The sequence below is a fragment of the Macaca nemestrina genome, chromosome 3, assembly GCF_043159975.1.
Source record: "Macaca nemestrina isolate mMacNem1 chromosome 3, mMacNem.hap1, whole genome shotgun sequence".
Taxonomy (NCBI): Eukaryota; Metazoa; Chordata; class Mammalia; order Primates; family Cercopithecidae; genus Macaca; species Macaca nemestrina.
Genome location: NC_092127.1, coordinates 136,362,283 through 136,385,401, shown reverse-complemented (window position 1 = coordinate 136,385,401; position 23,119 = coordinate 136,362,283). Strand labels below are relative to the sequence as shown.

Below are 23,119 nucleotides of genomic sequence, written 5' to 3'. Positions count from 1 at the left end.
CAAGTGAAAGTGTGCTTTCTGGATAACAAGGAGAAGATTCAAGATTTTGTGAAATGGGAAAATGTTACGTATTGCTCTTTGAGAAATTTCATAAGGACTGGTAAGATTTTAAGGTTCTGGCAAACTCTGATAGGTAAATGACAGCAGTGGGCAAAACTAGTCGGAGAGTTTCAGCAGGCTTCTGCAGTTGTTAGATCAAACTGGTTTCCGGTTACAGCAGGAAGCTTTAGCTGCCCAGTTTGCAGAGAATTACATCTTTTGAGCAATGTTTTGTGCTGAGTGCTTTCCCCCTCCCCTGCCCCCTCCCTGCCCTCTGGACTCTGTTTTAGTTGAGTGACAAAAATGCTCCAATTCATATAATCAACTTTCACGCAAAGAACTTTGGTACATCTCCTAGCAACATTTTATTAAACTTACTTATTTCTATCTGTTTTATTTACTTATCAATGAGATACATAGGATGAGAAACTGAAAAATGGGAGTGGGACAAGGGATCTTGAATTTGAAGGGGAGAATACAGAAATGAAGTTTAGGCAGCAGTCTGAGGAAAAAGCAGCCCCACAACATAGCGTGAGAAGAAATATAAGCAGGAAAAAATCCTCCTCTAAAGGGAAATGATGAAGTTGTTTCTAAACAGTGAACACTAGGTAGAATTTTCAGTTGGTTCCTGCTGGTGCGTCACTTATAAATCTTGCATTGATTCTATTATGCTGAATACCTATATGTTAATATGCACTAGGAATTACAAAAGAGACCAGAGAGATAATAGCAACTATAGGTACCCAGAGCAATTGTAAGAAGCTAAATGACGTAGGAAAAGAAGGTTGCAATGTGAACTAACTAGTGAGAAAATAAGAGAAGACTCTTCCTCACTCTAAATGTCCTAGAGCATATTTTCTAAATACAAAAGAAAAAGGGAACCCTTTGTGACTTCAGATCATCTGGAATTTGCAAACCTGACTAATGAAAGTATCCCAGCCTATGTCTTCCTTGCAGTCTATAGATATCTTACTAATACCAGAGTTTTCACATAGATTGATTGGCTTTGAATCAATTAAATAAGCCACCTAGTCTAACTCTTTCCATCAAGGCCAACAGCTATAATTTTCTCTAAAGGCTACTGGGAATGAGACCCCAATGCTTTAATAAGAGTATGTCTCAACTTGTTCTTCTTCAAAGATGTCTCAGATATTCCTGAACCTTTCACTTCAAGACAGATTTTAAAATCATCTTGACAAGTTACACAGATTTTGGAAATTATATTAGAACTGCATTGGATCTATAAATTAATTGGGAAATAAGTGACACCTGTTTTACAAGATTTATTTCCAATTCATGCAACATGTTATATTTATCTTATTTTTAGGTCTCCTTTGATGACTTTTTTTTTTTTTTTTTACTTTTATTTTAGGTTCCAGGGTACATGGGCAGGTTTGTTACACAGGTGAACTCCTGTCACAGGGGTTTATTATACAGATTATTTCATCACCCAAGTATTAAGCCCAGTATCTAATAATTACCTTTTCTGCTCCTCTCTCTCCTCCCACCCTCCACCCTCAAGTAGACCCCATATCTGTTGTTCCCTTCTTTGTGTTCATGGGTTCTCATAATTTAGCTTCCACATATAAGCAAGAACCTGCAGAGTTTGGTTTCCCATTTCTTCGTTAGTTTGCTGAGGATAGTAGCCTCCAGTTCCATCCACGTTCCTGCAAAAGATATAATCTTGTTCTATTTTATGGGTGCATAGTATTATGTCATGTACATGTAGCATATTTTCTTTATCCAATCTATCTTTGATGGGCATTTAGGCTGAGTCCATGTCTTTGCTATTGTGAATAGTGCTGCAATGAATATATACATGCATGTGTTTTCATGGTAGAACGATTTATATTACTCTGGGTATATATACAGTAATGAGATTTCTGGGTCATATGGTAGTTCCGCTTTTAGCTCTTCAAGGAATTGCCATACTTTTTTTCACAATGATTAAACTAATTTACAGTCCCACCAACAGTATATAAGCATCATTTTTAATCCACAATGTCATCAGCATCTGTTTTTTGATTTTTTTAATGATAGCCATTCTGACTGGTGTGAGATGGTATCTCATTTTGTTTGTGATTTGCATTTCTCTAATGATCAGTGATGTTGATGTTCCTTCTGTATGCTTGTTGGCCACAAGTATATCTTCTTTGAAAACAATCTGTTCATGTTCTTTACCCATTTTTTAATGGAGTTGGTTTTTTTTTTTTTCTCGTAAATTTGTTTAAGTTCCTTATGGATACTGGATATTAGACCTTTGTCAGATGCATATTTTGCAAATATTTTCTCTCATCCCCTAGGTTGTCTGTCTACTCTGTTGATAATTTGTCTTGCTGCACAGAAGCTCTTAAGTTTAATTAGATATCATTTGTCAATGTTTACTTTTGTTGAGATTGCTTTTGGTAGTTTTGTCATGAAATCTTTGCCCACTTCTACGTCCATGATGGTATTGCCTAAGTTGTCTTCTAGGGTTTTTATAGGATGATCTCCAATCTTGGGGGTTTAATAAAGTATAATAATGTTCTTCATGCATTTCTTACACAGCTTTGTTAGATTTATTTACTGTTGATTTAAATGATGGTGCTAATTTATATAGTATGCTTTTAGCTGCCTTTTCTAATTGTTCCTGGTGTACAGAGAAGCAATTGGTTTTTATAAATTGTTTTCATACTCAGCAAAATTTTTAAAAGTTAATCAATTATCTTTATATAGTCTTTTGAGTTCTACCTTTTATTTTTTTCTTTCCCAATTATTACTTTTTAATATCTTTGTTCCTATCTCCCTGCATTGCCCAGAACTTTCAATAAAAAATTGAATGGAAGTGATGATAATGGAAACCTGTTTTGTTTCAATTGTATATATCACTATTTTTAAATTATCCCTTAAGTCTTGAGTATGCTGTGACTTTTGTTTGCTTTACTGTAGCTTTTATAGGTTAAAATAGTTTCCTGTCATTCCAAGAGGTTTTTTTTCTTTAAAATGATTGGATGTTAAGTCATATCCTGGGTTGTTTCTGAATCCATTGAGATGATCAAGTTTTTTCTCCTTTACTACCTTAGTATAGTGAATTTCATTAATTGATCTTCAGTTATTTAAGTTGTATTCAGTTAATCAAGTTGCATTTCTTCGTTATGATGTATTACAATTTTTAAATGTTGTTTTTATCTTGTTAATACTGTTCTTTAACAATTTTTATAATGTGTTTTTATGAATGAGTTTTGATAAAATTGTGTGACTTTTTTTGTTAGTAGAAATATTTTTAATATTAATTGATATGTCCTTGATTGTTATTGAATTCTATAGATTTTTTTTAACTTTTGAGTTAGATTTGGAAATACAGTATTGTAGAAATATGTCCATTAATCTGTTTTCAAATTTAGTGCCATTAATTGTAGTTTCTTTTATTTTCAATTCAATTTTATCAATTTTATTAATCTTTCAAAACAACCAACTTGTGTAAATCCTCTGTTGATTTATTAATGGTTTGCTCATTTCTTTATTACTTTTCTGTTTTTATTATTTTACTATACTTATTCTTTTTTCTAATATAAGCATTACAGTTGTAAGTATAAGATACTTACTAGAAATATTAAATTAATTTCATAAAACAGTTTATGTTTTCTATTGCTACTAATCCCATAAACTTTGTGGCATAAAACAGCACCAATTCATTATTACAAATCTTAGGATTCTGAAGGTCAGAAGTTCTCAATCCAAAGTGTAGATATGCTATTTTCCTTCTGGAGCCTCTAGGAGAGAATCCATTTCCTTGCCTTTCCAGCTTCTAAAGGCACCTGTATTCCTTGACTCCTGGGCTTTTCCCTGTAGCACTTCTTTTCTCTCCATGATAGCACCTCTTTCTCTGTATCTGACCATCCTGCCTTCCTCTTAGAAAGAATCTTATGATTATATCAATTACATCAGGCCCACACAGATACTCCTGGATAATCTCCAATCTTGGAATCTTTTACATAATCATACCTGCAAAGTCTCTGGCTGTGTAAGGTAATATATTCAAAGATGTCATGGGTTAGAACATGAACACCTTTTGGAATGCCATTACTCTATCTACGGCACACACGTTTTGACACGCAGTAATTACATAATTATATTCTAAAAATTTTTGAATTTTCATTCTGATTTTCTTTACACAGACAATTTATTTAGAAGTGTTTACTGTTTTCCAATCATATGGGCTTTTTAGTACTTACATTTTTGTGGTTGAATTCTAAATTAATTGAAAAATATTTTGATGATGTGGTCTATATAATATCAATTCTTTGAATTTCGTTGAGACTTGTTTTATGCCTCAGAATGTGATTAAATTTCATAAATATTCTATGGGCAGGGTCTGCTTCATGGGTGTGTGACCTGTATACTTGTACAGGGCTCATGTTCAGAAGGGTTCCATGCATGTGTTATTGATTTGCTATCACAACTGTTACTATTACATTTTTAATAATTTTTGAGCACAGGATCCTAGGTTTTTATTTTGCATTATACTTTTCAAATTATGAAACCATTCCTATCAATGGGTACTTACACAACAATGTGTGTCCTAAAGTTGTCATCCACTGTGTCTTATACATATCTGTTAGGTCAAGCTTAATAACATGCTGTTAAAATTTGCTAAGCTCATGTTGCTTTCTGTCTGCTTGGACAATCAATTACTAAGAGTTTATTTTAAGTCTTCTATTGAGATGGTTTATTTATGTGTTGCCCCTTCCTTCTAGTTATAAGAATGTATACATTATATGTTTCTGACATTCTTTTATTAAGTACACAGAAGTTTACAATTGACAAATATTCCAATAAATTGAACATATGCCAGCAAAAACACCTCTCAAAAACAAACTTGGAATTAAGCTTTCTTTGGACAACCAATGAGAAAATTTGTCTTCAGCAGACCATCACTAAACTAAATTCTAAGGATGTCTTTGTGGTCGAAAGAAACTAGTATAAAAGGCCTGGGATAAAATACAAGAAAGAATGGAAAACAAATGAATTGGTAAATATTCAGGTAAATCTACATACCTACATACAAGCAGACTTGTGGAGCTCTCAAAAAGAAGCGAACTTAAAATACCCAGCAACGGCCGGGCGCAGTGGCTCAAGCCTGTAATCCCAGCACTTTGGGAGGCCGAGACGGGCGGATCACGAGGTCAGGAGACCGAGACCATCCTGACTAACACAGTGAAACCCCGTCTCTACTAAAAAGAAATACAAAAAACTAGCCGGGCGAGGTGGTAGTCCCAGCTACTTGGGAGGCTGAGGCAGGAGAATGGCGTAAACCCGGGAGGCGGAGCTTGCAGTGAGCTGAGATCCAGCCGCTGCACTCCAGCCTGGGTGACAGAGCGAGACTCCGTCTCAACAAAAAAAAAAAAAAAAAAAAAAAAAAAAAAAAAAAAAAAAAAAAAAAAATACCCAGCAACAATAGCATATGAGCTAGAAGGTGCATAAATGTAAAAGTTCTAAAATCCTTGTTTTTTGAGTAGGAATGTAAAGGTAAATGTTGATACATTGATTTTTTGAAACATTGATTGTTATTTTTCATCATTTCCAGAAAGATTTTTGCCAATGTCATTTCAAATGTTGTCTCTGACCCTTTGCTCTCTCTTCTGCTTGTGACAATCCAATTAGACATCTATGAGAGCTTACACCTGTATCCTCCACGCCTTTTGACTTCTTTTTCCGAATTTCTACCTCTTTATCTCTCCTATAAGAATTCCAGATAAAGTTCTTCGGTTCTATTTTCTAGTTTTCTAATTGTATTTTCAACTGTGTCTAATTTGTTATAAAATTTATCCACTGAAATTTTGTAGTTAAATAATTATGTTTTTACTTCTCAGAGTATTGTTTGATTTGTTTGTAAATATGCTTAGCCTTTAACCATATTTTAAATTTCTTTGCCTCATGCATGTCAGTTTTACTTCTCAGTTACTGATAAGCAACTTATAATATGTACTCTCTTTCCTCTTTAAATGTCCAGCTATGCTAAAGCGTACAGACATACAAACTGGTTAATCGAAATCTGAAGACAGACTTATTAGCAAAATAGTATACAGTGGGAAGTTGAAAACATTTCCAACATTCTGTGAGGACACTACTGTTTGTAACCCATTTCTGGAAAGGAGTTCTGTTTTCTAAAAATAAAAGTTTGTAATTTTCCATAGAGTAAACAAAATGCTAAGGGGAAGCATTTATATTTTCTAAATCAAAGTATAATTTTAAATACAAACAAAGAGAATCTCAATAAGCCCAATAAGCTAAAACTAAAAAAAGACAAACACTTGATTACTTTGACAACAAATTATATTTTAAATGTTTCATGTTTACATTTATATTTCCGTACAATCAGAAACAGTAGAAAAAATTTGGGGAACACAAAAAACATCTTAAAGTTAAAAATATAAAGCCTTGTATTAAAAAGTGCAATCATTTAAATAATATTATAAGAATCTATTTGTACATAATAAATAAGTTCAACCAGGAAGAAATTACTAATATTGACTGTGGAGTTTTGGCTGTTTTAATAGTTCTAACTCATTATTCCGTAATTCAGCACAGCACTGCATAACATAGTTGGCAATGACAAGACCGGGAGTATCAAACTAGTATTGATAGTTCAATTAAAATTTCAGATAAATAATAATGTACTTATACTAAAAAATTATTTGTTGTTTATCTGAAATGAAAATTTAACTGGATGTCCAATTGTTTGTTTAATCTGAAAACTCTGATCAAAATTTATCTAATAAAATGTCATTTAATATCTAAAATAAAATAAATTTACTATAACATCTTTATAACTATTCAATCAATGATTCTTCATCTTCTATTTTTCCAAATTCTTGCACAAATATTTGATGCTTAAATAAATACATAAATAATAAATAGGTAAATAAGTTACACTTGAAAATAATTTATATTACAATGAAAAAACTTAAAGTGCTTCCACATGTCCTCACAACATCCCTGTGAGGTAAGATGGTGGCTAACACTTTTTCCACTTAGAAATAAAGGAGAAACTAAGGCACGGTGGAACAAGGATTTATGGATCCTGGCTAGCAGACTAGGGTTGCCAGATTTAACAGAAAAAAATCCAGGATTTCCAGCTAAATTTGACTTTATGGCAAAATTTATTGTCCCATCATCTGCATGTGATGCTTCAAATATCACATTCTAGCAAACCCATTCAATTCCTGAAATTAAAGGTCAGATATTCTGTTGGCCCTTGACCTCAATTTTGCTATTTGTATATTCTCCTGTGCAATATCTAGGAAAATTCTTATATTTAAAAATTATTTGTTGTTTGCTGTAGATTCAAATAAATATTATTTTACATATAAGTATGTTCCAAATATTGCATGGTACAATGTAAACCTATTCATTGTTTACTGAAATTCAAATTTAACCAGGCATCTTGTATTTTATCTGGCAACCCTACAACAGACCCACACAATACATGAAGTGTTGAAGTAGATTTGCTTGAAGTTTCTTTGGCATCTTCACTGAGGAATTCTTGGATACCATGGAGAATATATTGTTTTTTTATGGATTTTGATTCTCAGCCCTAAAATAAAATTAAAAATTTAAAGATGGACTATGTTTAATAAGAAGGAAAGTAGGGTTCTTGAAAACTCAATATAGTCTTTGACATTCATGTGTTAGAAATGCTCTATATTCTCAACTATAAATAGGGAGACCAGAGAATTTATCCTCTAAAATAGGACACTACTGGGAGTGACAAGGAACTTTACTAAGAGTATAGGACACAAGTTTAAACCCAGAATTTCCTGGGCAAACTATATATGGTCTTTCCGGTCATGAGCACAAGAAACTCACGATTGATGTTATTTTATTTTGACCAAAAAGGCAGATACCTAATGAAGATTTTTAGCAGCAGAAAGAAATTTATAGGCTGACTTTGGACTATATGTCTCAGGATAAATGAAGAATTTAAATTAAAAAATATATAACTTACCTCTTCACAAACTTCTCCACAACCCTCTGCACCCATGGTTCCTTGGGGTCCAGACAGAGCTCTCTTCCATCGGAAAGTTTTACACTGAAATAAGAGAGAAATGGTTCAGATTAATATTTAATTTTTCCATTCAAATCATGATTCCTTAAGTCAGGCATAAAGTCTAAGTCCAAAATAACATTTATAGTAGTTGTAGAAGCTACCATATTTAAATGCCATGTAGACAAATATTTTTATTTTGTTTTGTTTCACTTACTACTGTAATCCTAACACCTAGAACTTTCCTAAATATTTCCACATTCCTTAATTATAAGTTTGCTAAAACAAAATATCTAATCTTTTTTAAAGTACTTACATAATTTCTGTATTGGCACAGTGTGGTCCACTCTCAATCACTCTCAGTTCTTTGATAAATTTGGGGTGGAAAGGTTTGGAGTACGTCTTTATGCACTCACATCTAAGTTCTTTAGCACTCCTTGGCAAAACTGCACCTGTTGGGGGAAAAAGTGATTAAGGATTGATTTTATCAACAGGCACAGCTCTGCCAGCTACTTCCTTTCTAATTCCAATATGATTATTTGGAGACTGTAGAAAGCATCATATTTCTAGTAAACTCATTCCTGACATTGAAAGCCAGATATTCTCCTACCCCTTGACCTCAATTAGTTCTTTGTTTTTAAAAACAGTCATAACTGACAACATTGAACGACTTTCTGTATAAAGAGTTAGAGTTCTTTTTGTACAATATCAACATCTTCATGGTATTTTTGTCTGGTCAATATTGCATAATCTTCTGTGATACCACAGTGTTATTTCTAGTAGGCAAGCTAAGACTCTCCAACATAGAAATTGCCTTCAGAAAGAATTAACAGAAATACATAAATAAGTTGTATGGACCTGGTCTATAATCAGGGTATCTTTAAACCAGACAGGAATTAATGACAAGTTTGAGGCTTGTCAATGAAATACTACATGGAGTAGAATTGTCTGAGTTACCTTGCTGAACTCAATATTAATACATAATATAAGTATCCATGGTTCTCAATAGGATATACTGTAAATTATTTATTTATGTTAAATATATGCATGCTACATGGTATAAATTATAAAAGCAGAATGTTTATATTGATCAAACTTTATACTTTCCTAAGAGTTATATAGATATAGTTTTTTTAAATCTTCAATTTAACATTAATTGACTGCTAAGATTATATTCTGTTTCTGAATAAAAAGGATACTTGTTATCAAAGCATCAAGACTAGCTTTGCTATCTGAGGATCACATTTAGACATAGGAAAACTCTGTAGGTCAGAAAGATGTGCTTACCTTCACACAGAGCTGCAGAAAGCAGGAAGGCTGCCAAGAGAGCCACCGCCAGCTTGGAAGTCATGTTTACACAGAGCGAGATGGTTCCTTCCGGTGGTTTGTTCCTGGCTCTTGTCCTAGAAGCTTGTGTGCTCTGCTGTCTCTGAAAGTTTGTGCCTTATGGAGTGCTCTGGTGGCTTTTTATATCATCTCCCCACTAGAGAACTTATGCATCCTCATCTTTTCATTATGTCAGAGGAAATTCCACAATTTGCAACTGATGGCCCATCCCCTCAGGGCAAACCTGAGTCATCACACTTCCTATTTGTTCCTTATCAAGTACTCAGTATGATGAAAGTTTTCTTTGATCTTTAAAATAATTTAATTTTAACATACATCTTTTTAAATACTGAAGCTCCACAATTTGATGAATTATCAATTGTATCCTTTTTCATTTCTAGATAACTTTATCATAGTACCATGTGACAGATATAATACTAGAGTGGCAGGTGTTAGAACAAGATCATGGATGGTTTTCTTTTAATGGCATAATTTTTTTTATTCAGTTAATTACAGATGCTATCATGACGGTGAAGATAAGCCAGCCAATCATTTTATGGGGGAGATAATTTATAATAAATCATTTTCTAAGCATGTTAGAGAGTTTCTAGGAACCGTTACTGTTCTTAGGTGGCATATTACAACTTTTCAAAAGATTTAGTTTTCTACTGTATGTTAACAGAGTGATGGGGCACACCTGCTTCACATAGAAATCAGTTCTACAAACATTTATGGAGTAACTTTCTGAGTAATGTGGGGGATCTAGAAATAGATAAGACTAAGTACTTGTTCTTAAAGAGTTTGGTCTATCAGAAGAAAAAAGCAATATAAGGACTGACTATATAGCAGAATAGACAAGTATGTTTATGGTCTGGGAAGCAGTGCACTGGAGCTGTTTGGTTGGGGTGGGAAAGAGGTGTATCTAATGGAAAGGTGTATGCTTAGTGGAAAGAGCATCTGGGTTCAAACTCTGGTTCAGCCACCCTTGCTTCATGCTCTTTATCCAAGGACACCAAGACTGACCTCTGAGGACCCATGATCACTAGCGAAACGGATGGAGTGAGAAATTTCAATGAGTCATTAAAAGGTGGCTTTATGTCCTAGTGTCCTTTCAAGAAAGGTCTTGGATTCCGTCGATAAAGAGCACCAAGGAAGGGTCCTTATGATAATAAAAGTCTGTTCCCTTCTGGGCAAGTACGCGATTTATAAATAATTCACCTTGATGTAACGGTTCTTTATTTTCAGAAAGTACGACAGAGCAGTGAATTTGCCCACACTGTGAACACACTGTGGAGGGGAAATGCCATTTTCAAATGCCTTCCACAGAGGTTTGTCTGTTTCTGCACAATCATGTTTCTTTTTGTTATCTTTCTCCAACCAACCTAAGGTTTGATGATAAAGTAGTGCCTGGGTTGCATTACATTCTATAGCAAAGTAAATGTTTATTCTATATAATGTAGCTCCTATAGTTTTTAACTCTAGTATTTCAGAAACTTCATTATTCATTTAATATGTGTTGTGTATCTGCTAATGTCACTTATTGTAGGAGATTCACTTATTGTGAATGCTATGTAAATAGATATAGTACCTGACTCAAGGGAGTCTGTTGTCTAGTGCAGAATATGGGCAATTAGTTACACAAGTAAGTAATATATAGTGATGAGTGTTACAATACAGGTAATTACAGGAAGTTCTAGAATCAAACAAACATGACCTTTGAGGTAGTTTTGATGAATGAAGGTTTTCTGAAGAAACAACTTCAAAAGTGTTACCTATATTGTTAATGAGGAGAAGAAAGACCAATGGGACTTCTTTGCTAGTACAGGACAAGAAGTACAGGACAATGAAATGTAGGCGAACATGGCCCATTTGGGTTCCTCAAACTATTTAGCATACGGAACAGAGTGTTTGGAGTGACAAGAAGAGAAAGCTTGGGCCGGATATGTGAAAAAGACCTATATCTTAAAGAAAACTCCAAGTTTCTTTGCTTCAGTGATGTTGGCATGTTGAGCAAAGACACATTCTCATATGGACATAACCTGGCGTGACTGATTCAGTTCACTATCATTAAGACTCACTCATACAGCATCACTAAGACATTCAGAGTTCTAAGGATGTGCAAAGACTTCTTTCCTTTTCCCTAAAGGTTGCCTTTGTATTTGTGGTGAGCCTTACTTACATAGGCACCTCCTTTTCCTCCTTATTTTCATGTCACTATATCTCCCTCTCATTCTCTTCGCATGGGCCCAACTTTATCCTGGTATCATCCTTAAAGGTTGAGCTAATGAGTTCTACTTAACCTTGATGCTTACATTTTTTTAAAAGAATGAAGCCTTTCCAAGGCAAAAAGACCTCTTTTGCAAATGTTGTTTATCTCTCACAGTGTAACCTTCGGTGCATTATGTCCTAGGACCCTCTCCACCAGAAGTGGGAATGGACAAAGATGAAGTGATTACAGGAGCATTGATTCTATCTTGTCTCACTTCTGTAAAGATAACCATTTGAGTCCTTGTATAATGAGTAGAAGGACTAAATGGGCTTTGGTGGGGAAAAAAAAAAAAAAAAGCAGGCCTAAGTATCCTTTTTAAGGATATTCTGCTTTAAAATAGAGCAAAGTGGGGTACAAAGTTTAACTAAAGTGCCACGCTAGACATAAATACTGTTTATTTACATCCCATTTGGCTCCTGAGTCATAAGAATCATTTGATAAGCAGAGAATAGCCCCTAGAGATCCTCATCAGACGTTGATGAAGTCTATCACCCAAGAAAGGGAAGAGCTCAAGAAAGAACAACAAAGATGGCCTCTACTTTTCCCGTACTAATACATAACTCTTCTTCCATCAAACTCCATGAAACTCAGTGTTTGGCTATGCAAAATCTTCTAAATCCCCTCCCAGGACTTTTTTGTAAGCCTGAACAAAGTTGTATTCGTATAACAAAGCAAAATGTGGTGGGGAAAATGTGGTGTGAGCTTTGAAGTGAAATGAACTTGGTTTTAAATCTTGTTCCATGGTTTATTAATCAGGAGATCTTGGGCAAGCTGATTCTATGCCCATGGTTCAACTCCTGCTGCTAAAATCTGAGATCCCTTCAGAGCTGCCTTCTCAGTCTCAGGAGCAGTCTCAGCTCTCACCTGGGTTTTTTTTTTTTCCCTTTGAGGAAATTAGTCCCAGCTCAGCAATCCTCTAGGTTAAAAGAATCATAAACAGAATGCTTAGCATATATTAGTGAGTTTGACTTATGATGTTGTTAATGCTAAGAGTCATAAACATACTGTCCACTAAAATTTTAGTCAGTAAAACTCAGAGTTAGTGGAAAGATTTAAAACATGTTCTTAGCTCTGTACTTTATGTGATAACTTGATCTTCTCCAGTACCCCAAGACCATATCAGTTTCATCTCCAAATTCAAATGTCTCCAGTTAACAGTTTGTAACAATACTGGGCAAAGTTGGTTCATGTTGCTAAAAGTGTCCTACCTTAAAAAAAAAAAAATCTTGCTAATTGGAGAGGCAAACAGCTGAACACATTGGATTTGAGCAACATCAAGTCAGAATAACTTAAATTTAAGGGTATGCATGGGTGTTGGAATAAGACAAACCTGCCTTCAAGCCTCACCCCTCCGCTTATTATTAGCCAAACAATCATAGGCAGTTCTTTAATCTGACTGTGTTTCAGTTACTTCATCTATAAAATGATAATAACACAGTTCCAAAAGATCACCATGAGAATTAAATGAGGAAACATAATGAAAATGCTCTGACTAGCACCTGGCACATTGGAGGTACTCAATACATGTCTGCATCTTTTTCCTCTAGACTATCACTTCAGTCACCCTTATCTTTTCCTCGAGTTAGAGCACCACATTTCTTTTTAAAAGCTTACCACTCAAAAAGTAAAGCTGTATTAACACAATAGATCTCTTAAAGCTTATGTCTAGATGCTTTATTTTCTTCCACTATATAAGCTTTCTTTTTTAATGCCTAATAATTCCATTCACATTAGCATGTAAAAAAAAAGTACTATAACCATTAATATGAATGCCATTTCTAATACTATCCAAATCTGTGGAGTTTGGAGTTTGAAATTTGAAGTTTAGGTTTAGGGGAAGACACCAGTTGTATAAATAGGCATTTATTAGGGACTTAGAAAATCTAAGATCAGCTGATCTTCAATATGAAAAAAAAAAATCAAATGCAAATATTTATGTGTAGCCATTTATTTTCTTCGTTAAATTTACTAAAAAAAAAAAAAAAAAAAAAAAAAAAAGGACTTGCTGTGGTGGCTCATGCCTATTATCCCAGCAGTTTGGAAGGCCAATTCAGGTGGAGCACTTGAGCCCAGGAGTTCTAGCAGTCTGGGCAACATGATGAAACTCTGTCTCTACAAAAATATGCAAATATTAGCCGGGCATGGTGGTGCATGCCTGTAGTCCCAGCTACTCAGGAGGCTGAGGTGGGAAGATCACTTGAGCCAGGGAGGCTGAGGCTGCAGGGAGCTGTTATCATGCTACAGTACTCCAGCCTGGGCGACAGAGAGCCTGTTGCAAAAAAAAAAAAAGTAAAACAAAATTATATATAGACCTAATTTCTTAATTAGATTTATTCTAAAACATTTAGGCATTATTTTCTCCAATATTTACAAAAAAACAAAAAAGGTATCTTTGACATGACAGTGATCACGTTACGTGTTACTAGGATTTCTTTCCAAAAAGATAGGAAATGAGATCACTTGGCAAAAAGGGAAGTTGCTATGTTAGAAATGACTGAACTGATGCATGCATTTAATTGTGTCTTGTGGTAAACAAGACTCACACCAGGCAATAAGTCAAATGACTACGCGAAAAAAAGAAAGTTTTCATGGTGGTTATGATTCTGCAGTGATATGTAGTGATATTTTTCTTATTTTCTCAAAAGTTTATTTATTATTTTGATTTATTATTTTTATAAATAGATGTAAAAATTTTAAAAGCTCAGTTGAGGTAAATCTCTTACCAACTTGAAGGAAGTGGCTTAGGTAAAAAAAAAAAAAAAAAAAAAAAACAGTTATTATGCTGCAATTTCTATATTTTGTTTCTCACAACTCTCTTAAAACTTTGATTTTTAAAGTTTTTGTTTCATAACATGAGCTTCACCTTAACTTCATCTTTCTCCTCACTTTGGCCTTAGGGGTGACTGAAGTATTTAAGACAAAGTTTAACCCACATACACATTCCACATTGATGGATTCCATTGAAATGACGAGCTCTCCACCCATTTGTGTAACTGTTTATTGGTATTTGTCTCATCCACTTGACTGGAAATTCCACAAAATCAGAGACTATAGCTGCTTTATGTAAACTGTGTTCCAGCTTCCAGATTAGTGCCTGAATGTAACAAGTGTTCTACAAACATTTCTTGAAAAAAAGCAGAAATTTCCCAGTTCTTGCAACCTATCCAAACAAGAACAATGTCAACGAAAGAAAACAAAAACGCTTATCTTTGTTTTTGTTCTCCCTTGGGGACAATTATTTTCTTTCCGTGAACAGGGAAGAACTTAGCATGGAAAATACAGTTTTAGTTAGTGCTCTAATTTAGCAGTGGTGAATAGATAAAGCGGTAAACAGTGCAGCCAAATAGCAGTTTCATTCTACTGGTGAATTAACCATCTGATCTCTTCCAGGCTTCTTGAAGGCAAGGGTAAGAAATAACAGGTTAGGATATAGTAGCATAAAGGATGGTGAGCAGCATGCAGGAAGTCCTGGCAACTGAAGTCCACCACTGGGGAGGGCCTCTGCTGCTTCCTCTTTCCCATCACCTGCATTTTACAGAACTATGGAGAGTCCAGGGGACCACACACTGTTTCTGGAGGCCAGGGAGTGAATATAAATGGTGTTCTATAAGTTTTGTCTAATTAACCTTGACTGTGCTAAGACTAAACAATTTAACTTCCATTTTAAGTATTATCTCAGTGGTTCTTAACCTTTCTTATTTTAACCATTTAAGTCTTTGAAAATATAAGGAAAGTTTTATACCTTCTGCTCAGCCCTAAGGATGAATGCTGTGCATAAAGTTTCAGGGAGTTTACTGAACTCCCTTACAAACCCCTAAGGGCTAAAATCGGTAAAGGGTAAGTTGGAGTTATTACATTTGACAATAATGAGCTAATCCTATATATACTATCTTTAAGTCACGTCAATTGAAAGAGAAATGGCATTTCCTGACTGGTCCTTGCTCTTTCTGGATATGTCCAGGACAGAATTCAGAAGACGTTTTTTGAAGTTGTCAAAGGAGAAAAGTGGAGATGGATAAGGAGAAGAATGAGGAGGAGGAGAACACTCATGGTATACAAAGTCAAGATATGAGTGACCTTTCATATTCTTGTCATCTATAGAAGTAATACCCAAATCCATCTAGAAAAAGATCAAAACTGAGTAGTACTTTCAACTGAGGCAGTCTCCTTCACAAATCTACTGGAAAGCAGTGTCAATGGCAAAAGGAAGCTGAAGAAAAGGGTTACATTTTAATTCTTCAATAAGTTTCTTCATTTCCCCCAAATAGACATATAATTCAAGAAAAGCTACATAATTATTTCACATAAAAAGAAAACAAACTTAAAAAATAATTCAGATTGTGTATGAGTTTTGAGATATGGGCCAATCTCTCAGCATTCCTTAAATTTACAGCAAAATAAGGACATAAAATTTCTTTACTTCTTTCAGTATAATCTGGTGCCCCCAAATTATCTGATTTCCAGATTTGAGCCCTTTTCATTTTTAGGTGGCTTATTCTCTCATCTAGCTCATTTAGAATGTATTTTGACTGCATCACCTTACTTGTCTAGATTAAATCCCTCCATGAGGTCCCCAAACCAGGAAGGAAGAAATCACCACTCACAGATGTTATTGGAGTTTTGAAACAAAGGAAAAACTGTCTGCTCCAAACTTACTGGATGAACTTTTTATGAACTTCCTTTCCCCCAAGAGTGGGAGGTGGACCTGGAAAACACGACTGGCACCATCTCCTACAAAGCTGGATATAAAAGCAAAATGGGAAGGGTGGGTGGGGGAGGTAGGCAAGAAATAACACATCCAGCCAGAAAGGACCATGAAAGCACATCATTAAGAGACTCAAAGATAAATGAAGCAGGTGCTAGAAAGCCAAGGTTAATGAGAAAAATTAAAAATTGCACATTTCTTTTCTAGGTTTGACTTGCTTGGACTTTAGCAATGGGTATACAAAGTTCTCACTCAAGAATAATTGTACTTACAGAATCTTATTACTGAGCACTTCATGTTTTATTTTTGTAATATTCACAACAACCCTATATTTTGGTATTAAATATTCCCATTTAAAAGATGAGAAAACAAACTTGGGGTAAGTATTTAATAACTTGCAGAAGGTCATCCAGCAAGTAGGAAACAGAGTTAGGATTAGAACCTAAGCAAAGAGTCCAGAATTCTGTGCTGTCTCAGAGGGTTTCTCTCATGTGTCTGTAAGTCTTACAGATTTTCCTTTGAGCACATTTATCTTCTTTCTCCCCTCATCTCCTGCCAGAGTAGATTTAGAAGGCTGGAGAAGAGAATCTTGATTCAGTGAGGGGAGAGGGACATCATAACCCAGTAGAAGGACCAGTCCTTCCTATCAAGTCCTCAGGTTTTTCATTTGTAAAATGATGGGGTTTGCCTATACAGCTCCTCTGACTGTTTTATTATCCTGTAAGCTAAGGTATGTGAAATGGAGAACTTCCTCTGGGAAACTTGCCTACTTGAGCAGAAGAGGACACTTACCCAACCGTCAGATTTAGCAAAACTGTAAGAGAATATGTACTTGTCCTTCAACGTGGCTAACTAAACATTGCCATTTGCAAAGTTCTCATCCACCAAGAGGAGAAGGGCATGGGTTCAATGAAGTAAGGAGCTGGAATTGGAGGCCATGGGGATGGTGTGTATTACCATCAGACTCCTATTCCCTGCCCCCAAGAACAGAAGGAAACGCTTCCTGCGCTCTTCTCTTGCCGACACTGTTTCCTCTTGCTTGATTTCCTCATGACCCTCGACAAGTTGCAACTGTTTGACCCATTGTTGTGAAACAAGTAATGTGGCTGGAGTTGGAAAAATAACGAAGAAAAAAAGTAAGAAAGAAGGAAATAAACCCAACTGATTTGCTCTGAAGCAAAAACATCAAACTTAATGAATATTGCTTGAAAGTATATGTAGAGAGGCTTAACTTTCCCGTCACTCATCCATTTAAAAGATAATTACAGAACACTTTTTATATCCCAAACACTTTTCTAGGTGCTTGGAAAAGGTTAATGAATATCACAAATAGAAATGCCTACCCTTAGGAAGTGCCTTAGGTGAATAAATACTATGGAAAAATAAACACAAAGCAGATGGAGGGATAAGGGGAGTCAGGTGTGTGAGGAGTTAGCAGACTGCAGCATTGGAGAGTCAGAGGAAGCCTCCTTGAGAGATTGATGCCAAGCTACAAATAGAAAAAATAGGAGTCGGCTCTGACTATGTGGGCGAGCATTCCAGGCAAAGGGACAGTGAGAGTTAACAGTCAGTTGGGAGCATGCCTGGTGTGTGTGAAGAACAGTAAGGAGGCCAGTGTAGCTGGAGCAGGGAGAGCTGGTGAATGGGAAAGGAGGACAGATAGCAAGTGGCCACACCAGATAGGACTTGTGGGTCATAGCAAGGATTCCAGCTTTCACTCTGTGGGGAGAACCATTGCAGTGTCTTTGGAAAATCAGTGACATCTCTGACAGCTAGGGTAAAAAGGAGTATGGCAGGAGGAGGAGAAGCAAAGCAGGATGACCTGTTAGAGGGCACGATGGAAATCCAGAAGAGAGATGATAATTGTTTACATTAGACAAGCGTGGTGACTAGTGGTCAGATTCTGGATAATTTAAGGTAGAGACTGCACAAAACTCTGAAGGACTGGGTATAAGACATGAGAAAAAGACAAAAGTCACAGATGATGAAGACTTCAGGTGTGAGCAATCGGAAGGATGGAGCAACTAAACTAAAGTTGCAGAATTATTTGAATGTGGGGCAACTCTTGCTTGATAGAGCTCTTCTGACCACATCCTGAGTGGAGATCCTCAATTAGGCCCATAGTTGTGTGACCTAGTGGCTATGGCTGGCGGTGGAAAAAATAAGGAGGCACGGAAGCAGGTAATATTTCCGGTCTTCCAGTTCCTGTACTGGGTTCTTTGTAAAAGTTAATTCATTTAATTCTTATCACAAATTTATGTGTTTGGTGCTATTACCTCCATTTTTATGGTTAAGAAAACAGGCTTGGAGAGGTAAAATTGTACACACATAGCAAGCAAGCAACTGGGCCCAAACCTGAATTTAAATCAGCACCCAGGTCTCTGGCCCCAAAGCCGGAGCCCTCTTCCCTCTGCAGAATGAAGGCCAGTCTGGGTAGAGCTCTGGCAGCCCACTTAGTATTCACGTCCCAGTGGCCCAAGTCTTGAAAACTAATTTAACAAAACTCTTTTAAGCTTAGTAAACAAGGTTGCAAGAGCATCAGGAAAAGTTTCTCATGGGTCTGAATTTTGTGCTTAAAAGAGTGAAACATGCCCAGTGACCTCATCTCTATTAAATCTACTCAATGAAATCTGTGGTTTGTAAACAGTTTATCAAATGGGTGTGGTGGGAGGAGAATATTTGTCCAGGGCTTTACATTCACAAAAACCCTTAAAGCTGATCTTCGGTGTTATTAACAAATAAGGTCAAGCTGTCAGTCACAGAGATATATTGATAAGACTGAAAACAGAAGACACATAATACTTAACTTTTATATCTTATCCTGTCCTGATCATAGAATCTTAATATACTATGAAGTGCTTATACTTTTAATGCCATAAATACATTGCAATATATTTGTGCAATCTAAACATGTTAATCTATTAAATATAGACAATTAATGTATTTGTAAAAGTTTAACTTTGTTGTGACATTTCTTCTCTGCTTTCTAATACTGATATTATTTAAAAAGAAGAATAAGAAAAGAAAGGAGATGACTCAGGTCCCCCTTGACCTTCACAAGGGCTCTGTAGTAGAAGCTTACAACACAGCAAGCCACCATCTACCTTAATAAATATACCACGGTGAGGGAAAAAGAAATTCAGGAAAAATGACACATTTTTCTCTTTTCTGTGGTAAGTAAGTGTTCCAAGTACAGGTCTGAAGCTCTGCACAAATTCCACCTTGGATGTTTTTGGAATCTTGGAGCTTGGTAAGGTAATGTGTAGTAAGCCTTTAATCATATCTAGTTGACAATATAGAAAGATTTCTAAATGGAAAATGCTCAAACCAGACATCCTTCTGATAGTCAGTATATCCTAATATAAGCCCCACCTTGTGGTCAGAAGGCAGCACTGTCACACTCCCATCCACAGAACTGCTGAGAGGTAAGGCTAGGAGAGTTTCAGGAAATGCAGCCAGGATCTTAGGCAAGCACGTTGTCCTCTATTCCTCAGCTTTTCTCATTTCTCTGGAATGGTACCAGTTCACTTGCTCATTTCCTCTGTATATGTGTATGTGTATGTGTGTGTTGTTGGATTTAAACGTTGGAGCTTGTCATTTTCGGCATCCTCCTCCTCCCAGTTTCATCTTCATTGGAACTTAGGAATCCCAGCAAGGCCCAGTAGCTCACACCTATAATCCCAGCACTTTGGGAGTCCGAGATGGGTGGATCACCTGAGGTCAGAAGATTGAGACCAGCCTGGGCAACTTGGCAAAATCCCATCTCTACTAAAAATACAAAAATTATCTGAGCATGGTGGCAGGCACCTGTAATCACAGCTACTCAGGAGGCTGAGGCAGGAGAATCACTTGAACCCAGAAGCCAGAGGCTGCAGTGAGCCAAGATTGCACCACTGCACTCTAGCCTGGATGTCAGAGTAAGACTCCATCTCAAAAAAAAAGAAGACAAAAAAAGAAAGAAAGAAATTAGGCCTCCCAGGTTAAAACAAACCTGTTTCTTCTTCCATTTTCAGTGTTAGGATTAAGAGGACTTGATCTGAATCCCAGTTTGTGAACACCATGAGAACTGAGGTGCAGCCTTGGCAACACTGGCTGGTCAGAGGCACTTGTGGCTGTGGACTGTGTGTGTGTGTGTATGTGTGTGTGTGTGTGTGTGTGTGTGTGTGTTGGAGAGGAAAGCAGTCTATCCATCTGTTTAGGGTGAGGAAAGGTCAAAGAAGGATGTTAGAAGGGACAGAAGGAGAATAATTTTTTAAAAGGTGGAGAGAGGAAAAAAGGAGAGAGAAAGGAAACCTATGTCAAGGCTCCTTGAGCCACTTTAGGGAGGGTATTAGGACCCTGCTTTCTTTCCCTTTAAGTGAAAGCAGGCATTTCTTTAATGTGGGGCCTAACAAAATAGTAACATCAAAATATCTCTGGAATATGTAGCAATGTGGTATACAAAGTATAGACTTTCTTTTTTAATTGTAGTGAAATATGTGCAACATAAAATTTATAATCTGATTCATTTTTGAATGTGTAGTTCAGTAATATTAAGTATTCACATTGTTGTGAAACTGTCATCATCATCTGCCTCCAGAACTCTTAGTACCGAATAAAAGTCTGTGTTCAAACTGAGGCTCTGACACTTACAGTCACTTAATGTCTGAGGTCCCAGTTTCTCTCATGTGTAAATGCTGGCTTTAACAAAAACATAAATAGAAATAGTTGTCGTGAGCATTAATAACAAAATTTGTGAAATGCTTAGTATAGTGATAAATGATAGTAGCCTTTATTTTATTATGATGATTTCCTGGGACTCTTTATTATGATGATTTCCTGGAATTCTAGCTGCTTGTTTCCTCTTCATGAATAACATGATCCTAAACCTTCCCATAATCACCTAGTGAAGCTACTTCCCTCCCCACTAGATCAAACATACCCTATTACCCCATAGGTTTCTTACATTATTTTTGTGTATTGTTTTTTAGAACTGTGTATCATTTCCTATGGCAGGGAAATGGGACAAGAAAGAAAAAATAAGTAGCTACCAAGGTAACCAAAGAGTACATCTTTATTACAATTGTGTTCCAACCTATGCAAATTATCAACTCATTTCCACAGCTAGAACACTGAACACTCAGAGTCAGTGAGGCCCAGACTGGAGCAGGGCACGGTCAGGGAAGCCAGTCACCGGCACGGCTTTCGCACGACAGCCTCCAAGAAGTCAGACTCACAAGACCTTCTTGCTTGCGTACACATCCCTTTCTTCTGAAAGGAGCGGCTGGATTTGCAGGAAATTTTTAAGACAGGTTAACTTTAAAAGGCTCCTGCAGGAATTGTAATTTCTGTTCATGGAACCATTCTGACTTCCCATACATTATCCCATTCAGCTCTCAAATATGACCCACCCTCCCTCCCTCCCTCCCTCCCTCCCTCCCTCCCTCCCTCCCTTCCTTCCTTCCTTCCTTCCTTCCTTCCTTCCTTCCTTCCTTCCTTCCTTCCTTCCTTCCTTCCCTCCCTCCCTCCCTCCTTCACACTTGCAGTTCTTTATTATAATATAGTTCTCTTTTAGTGTAGTAAATTTGGAAAATAAAATATAAAGAAGGAAATAAAAATTGGCTGTAATCTCACTACCCAGAGATAAAGATTTTAATGTACATCTTTCAGTATTACATGTGTATTCATGTACATACATTTTTACATTGGTATTATATGGTGCATACAATTTTGGGTTCTCTGCCTATCTCGCTTTCCAATCTCATCAGCATTTGCTGCCAGTCAGTATTCTATCTCATGAGTTTTGGCTTCTGTGATGTATTATAACATGAGGTCCTACCAACTCCCTTTTCTCAACTGTTCTGTTTGGGGCCCTTCCCCTTCCTAGACCCCTGCGCTAGGTGAGTCCTGCTTTCCCTGGCCCGAGATCATCATAGAAATCTCCTAACTGCTTCCTCCCCTGCACTTTTCCTCACTTCTGCCAAGTGAGCTTTCTAAAATCTGAAATTTTTATAGCTTTTCTACAAATCTGAGTGTGTCTTTCCCACGCTTTAGCCTTCAGCGTTTACCCCAGTGCCATAGTCTTCAGAATACAGTTTATACTCCCGGTCCTGATAAAAGTCTCTCTCCACTTGGCCCCTTCTGGCCTCTCCAGACTCCTCTCTGGGTCTATCTTCCTCCCTCTCACCCTCAGCTTTAGCTTTTCCATTCTTCTTCCCTCTTCTGGCTTTTTTTTTTTTCTCTCAAGAAACTTACTAATCCTTTAAAAGGTCTAGGCACCATCACCTTCTCAACCTTGTCCTCAACCTACTCCCGTGTTATTTAAGACCTTCAGAACAACTCTGTCCTCGTGCCGGGAGGCTTCCTTCTAGCCCAGTGGGTTCTCAGACTTTACAGTATGTCAGAATCCCCTGGAAGCATTGCTGAAACACAGCTCACTGGACTCCACTCCCACCATGTCTGTTTCAGAAGGGAAAAGGAGGCCCCCAAAATTGTCTTTTCTAACTAGTCTACAAGTGATGATGATGATGCTTGTCCAGGCACCAGAACTTAAGAATCACTGCTTTAGTCCAAAGTGGTGTATCATAAGTGATTTCTTGTGTCTGTCTTCTGGACAGTGACCTCTGTGTAACAAGGTCTGAATTGGATCCTAAAATCCTCGTGAGTACAGTAAAAAAATCTCCTGAATAGAGGAACTCTTCCGGAAGTCCTCTGGCTCAACAAGCAAGTGGTAACTGTGACCAAGGACACCCAACTTCCTTCTCCAGGCTCCATT

The 23,119-nt window shown here is 36.6% G+C and overlaps 1 protein-coding gene across 1 annotated transcript; it reads right to left on the bottom strand.

Moving 5' to 3' along the window:
* Positions 1-7,542: 7,542 nt before the first annotated feature.
* On the bottom strand, positions 7,543-9,466 carry CXCL8 (C-X-C motif chemokine ligand 8). Its single transcript, NM_001305922.1, is given in 4 exon segments — positions 7,543-7,615; positions 8,027-8,110; positions 8,382-8,517; positions 9,353-9,466. Coding segments are annotated over 4 exon segments (306 nt in total). The 5' UTR covers positions 9,417-9,466; the 3' UTR covers positions 7,543-7,593.
* Positions 9,467-23,119: the final 13,653 nt, after the last annotated feature.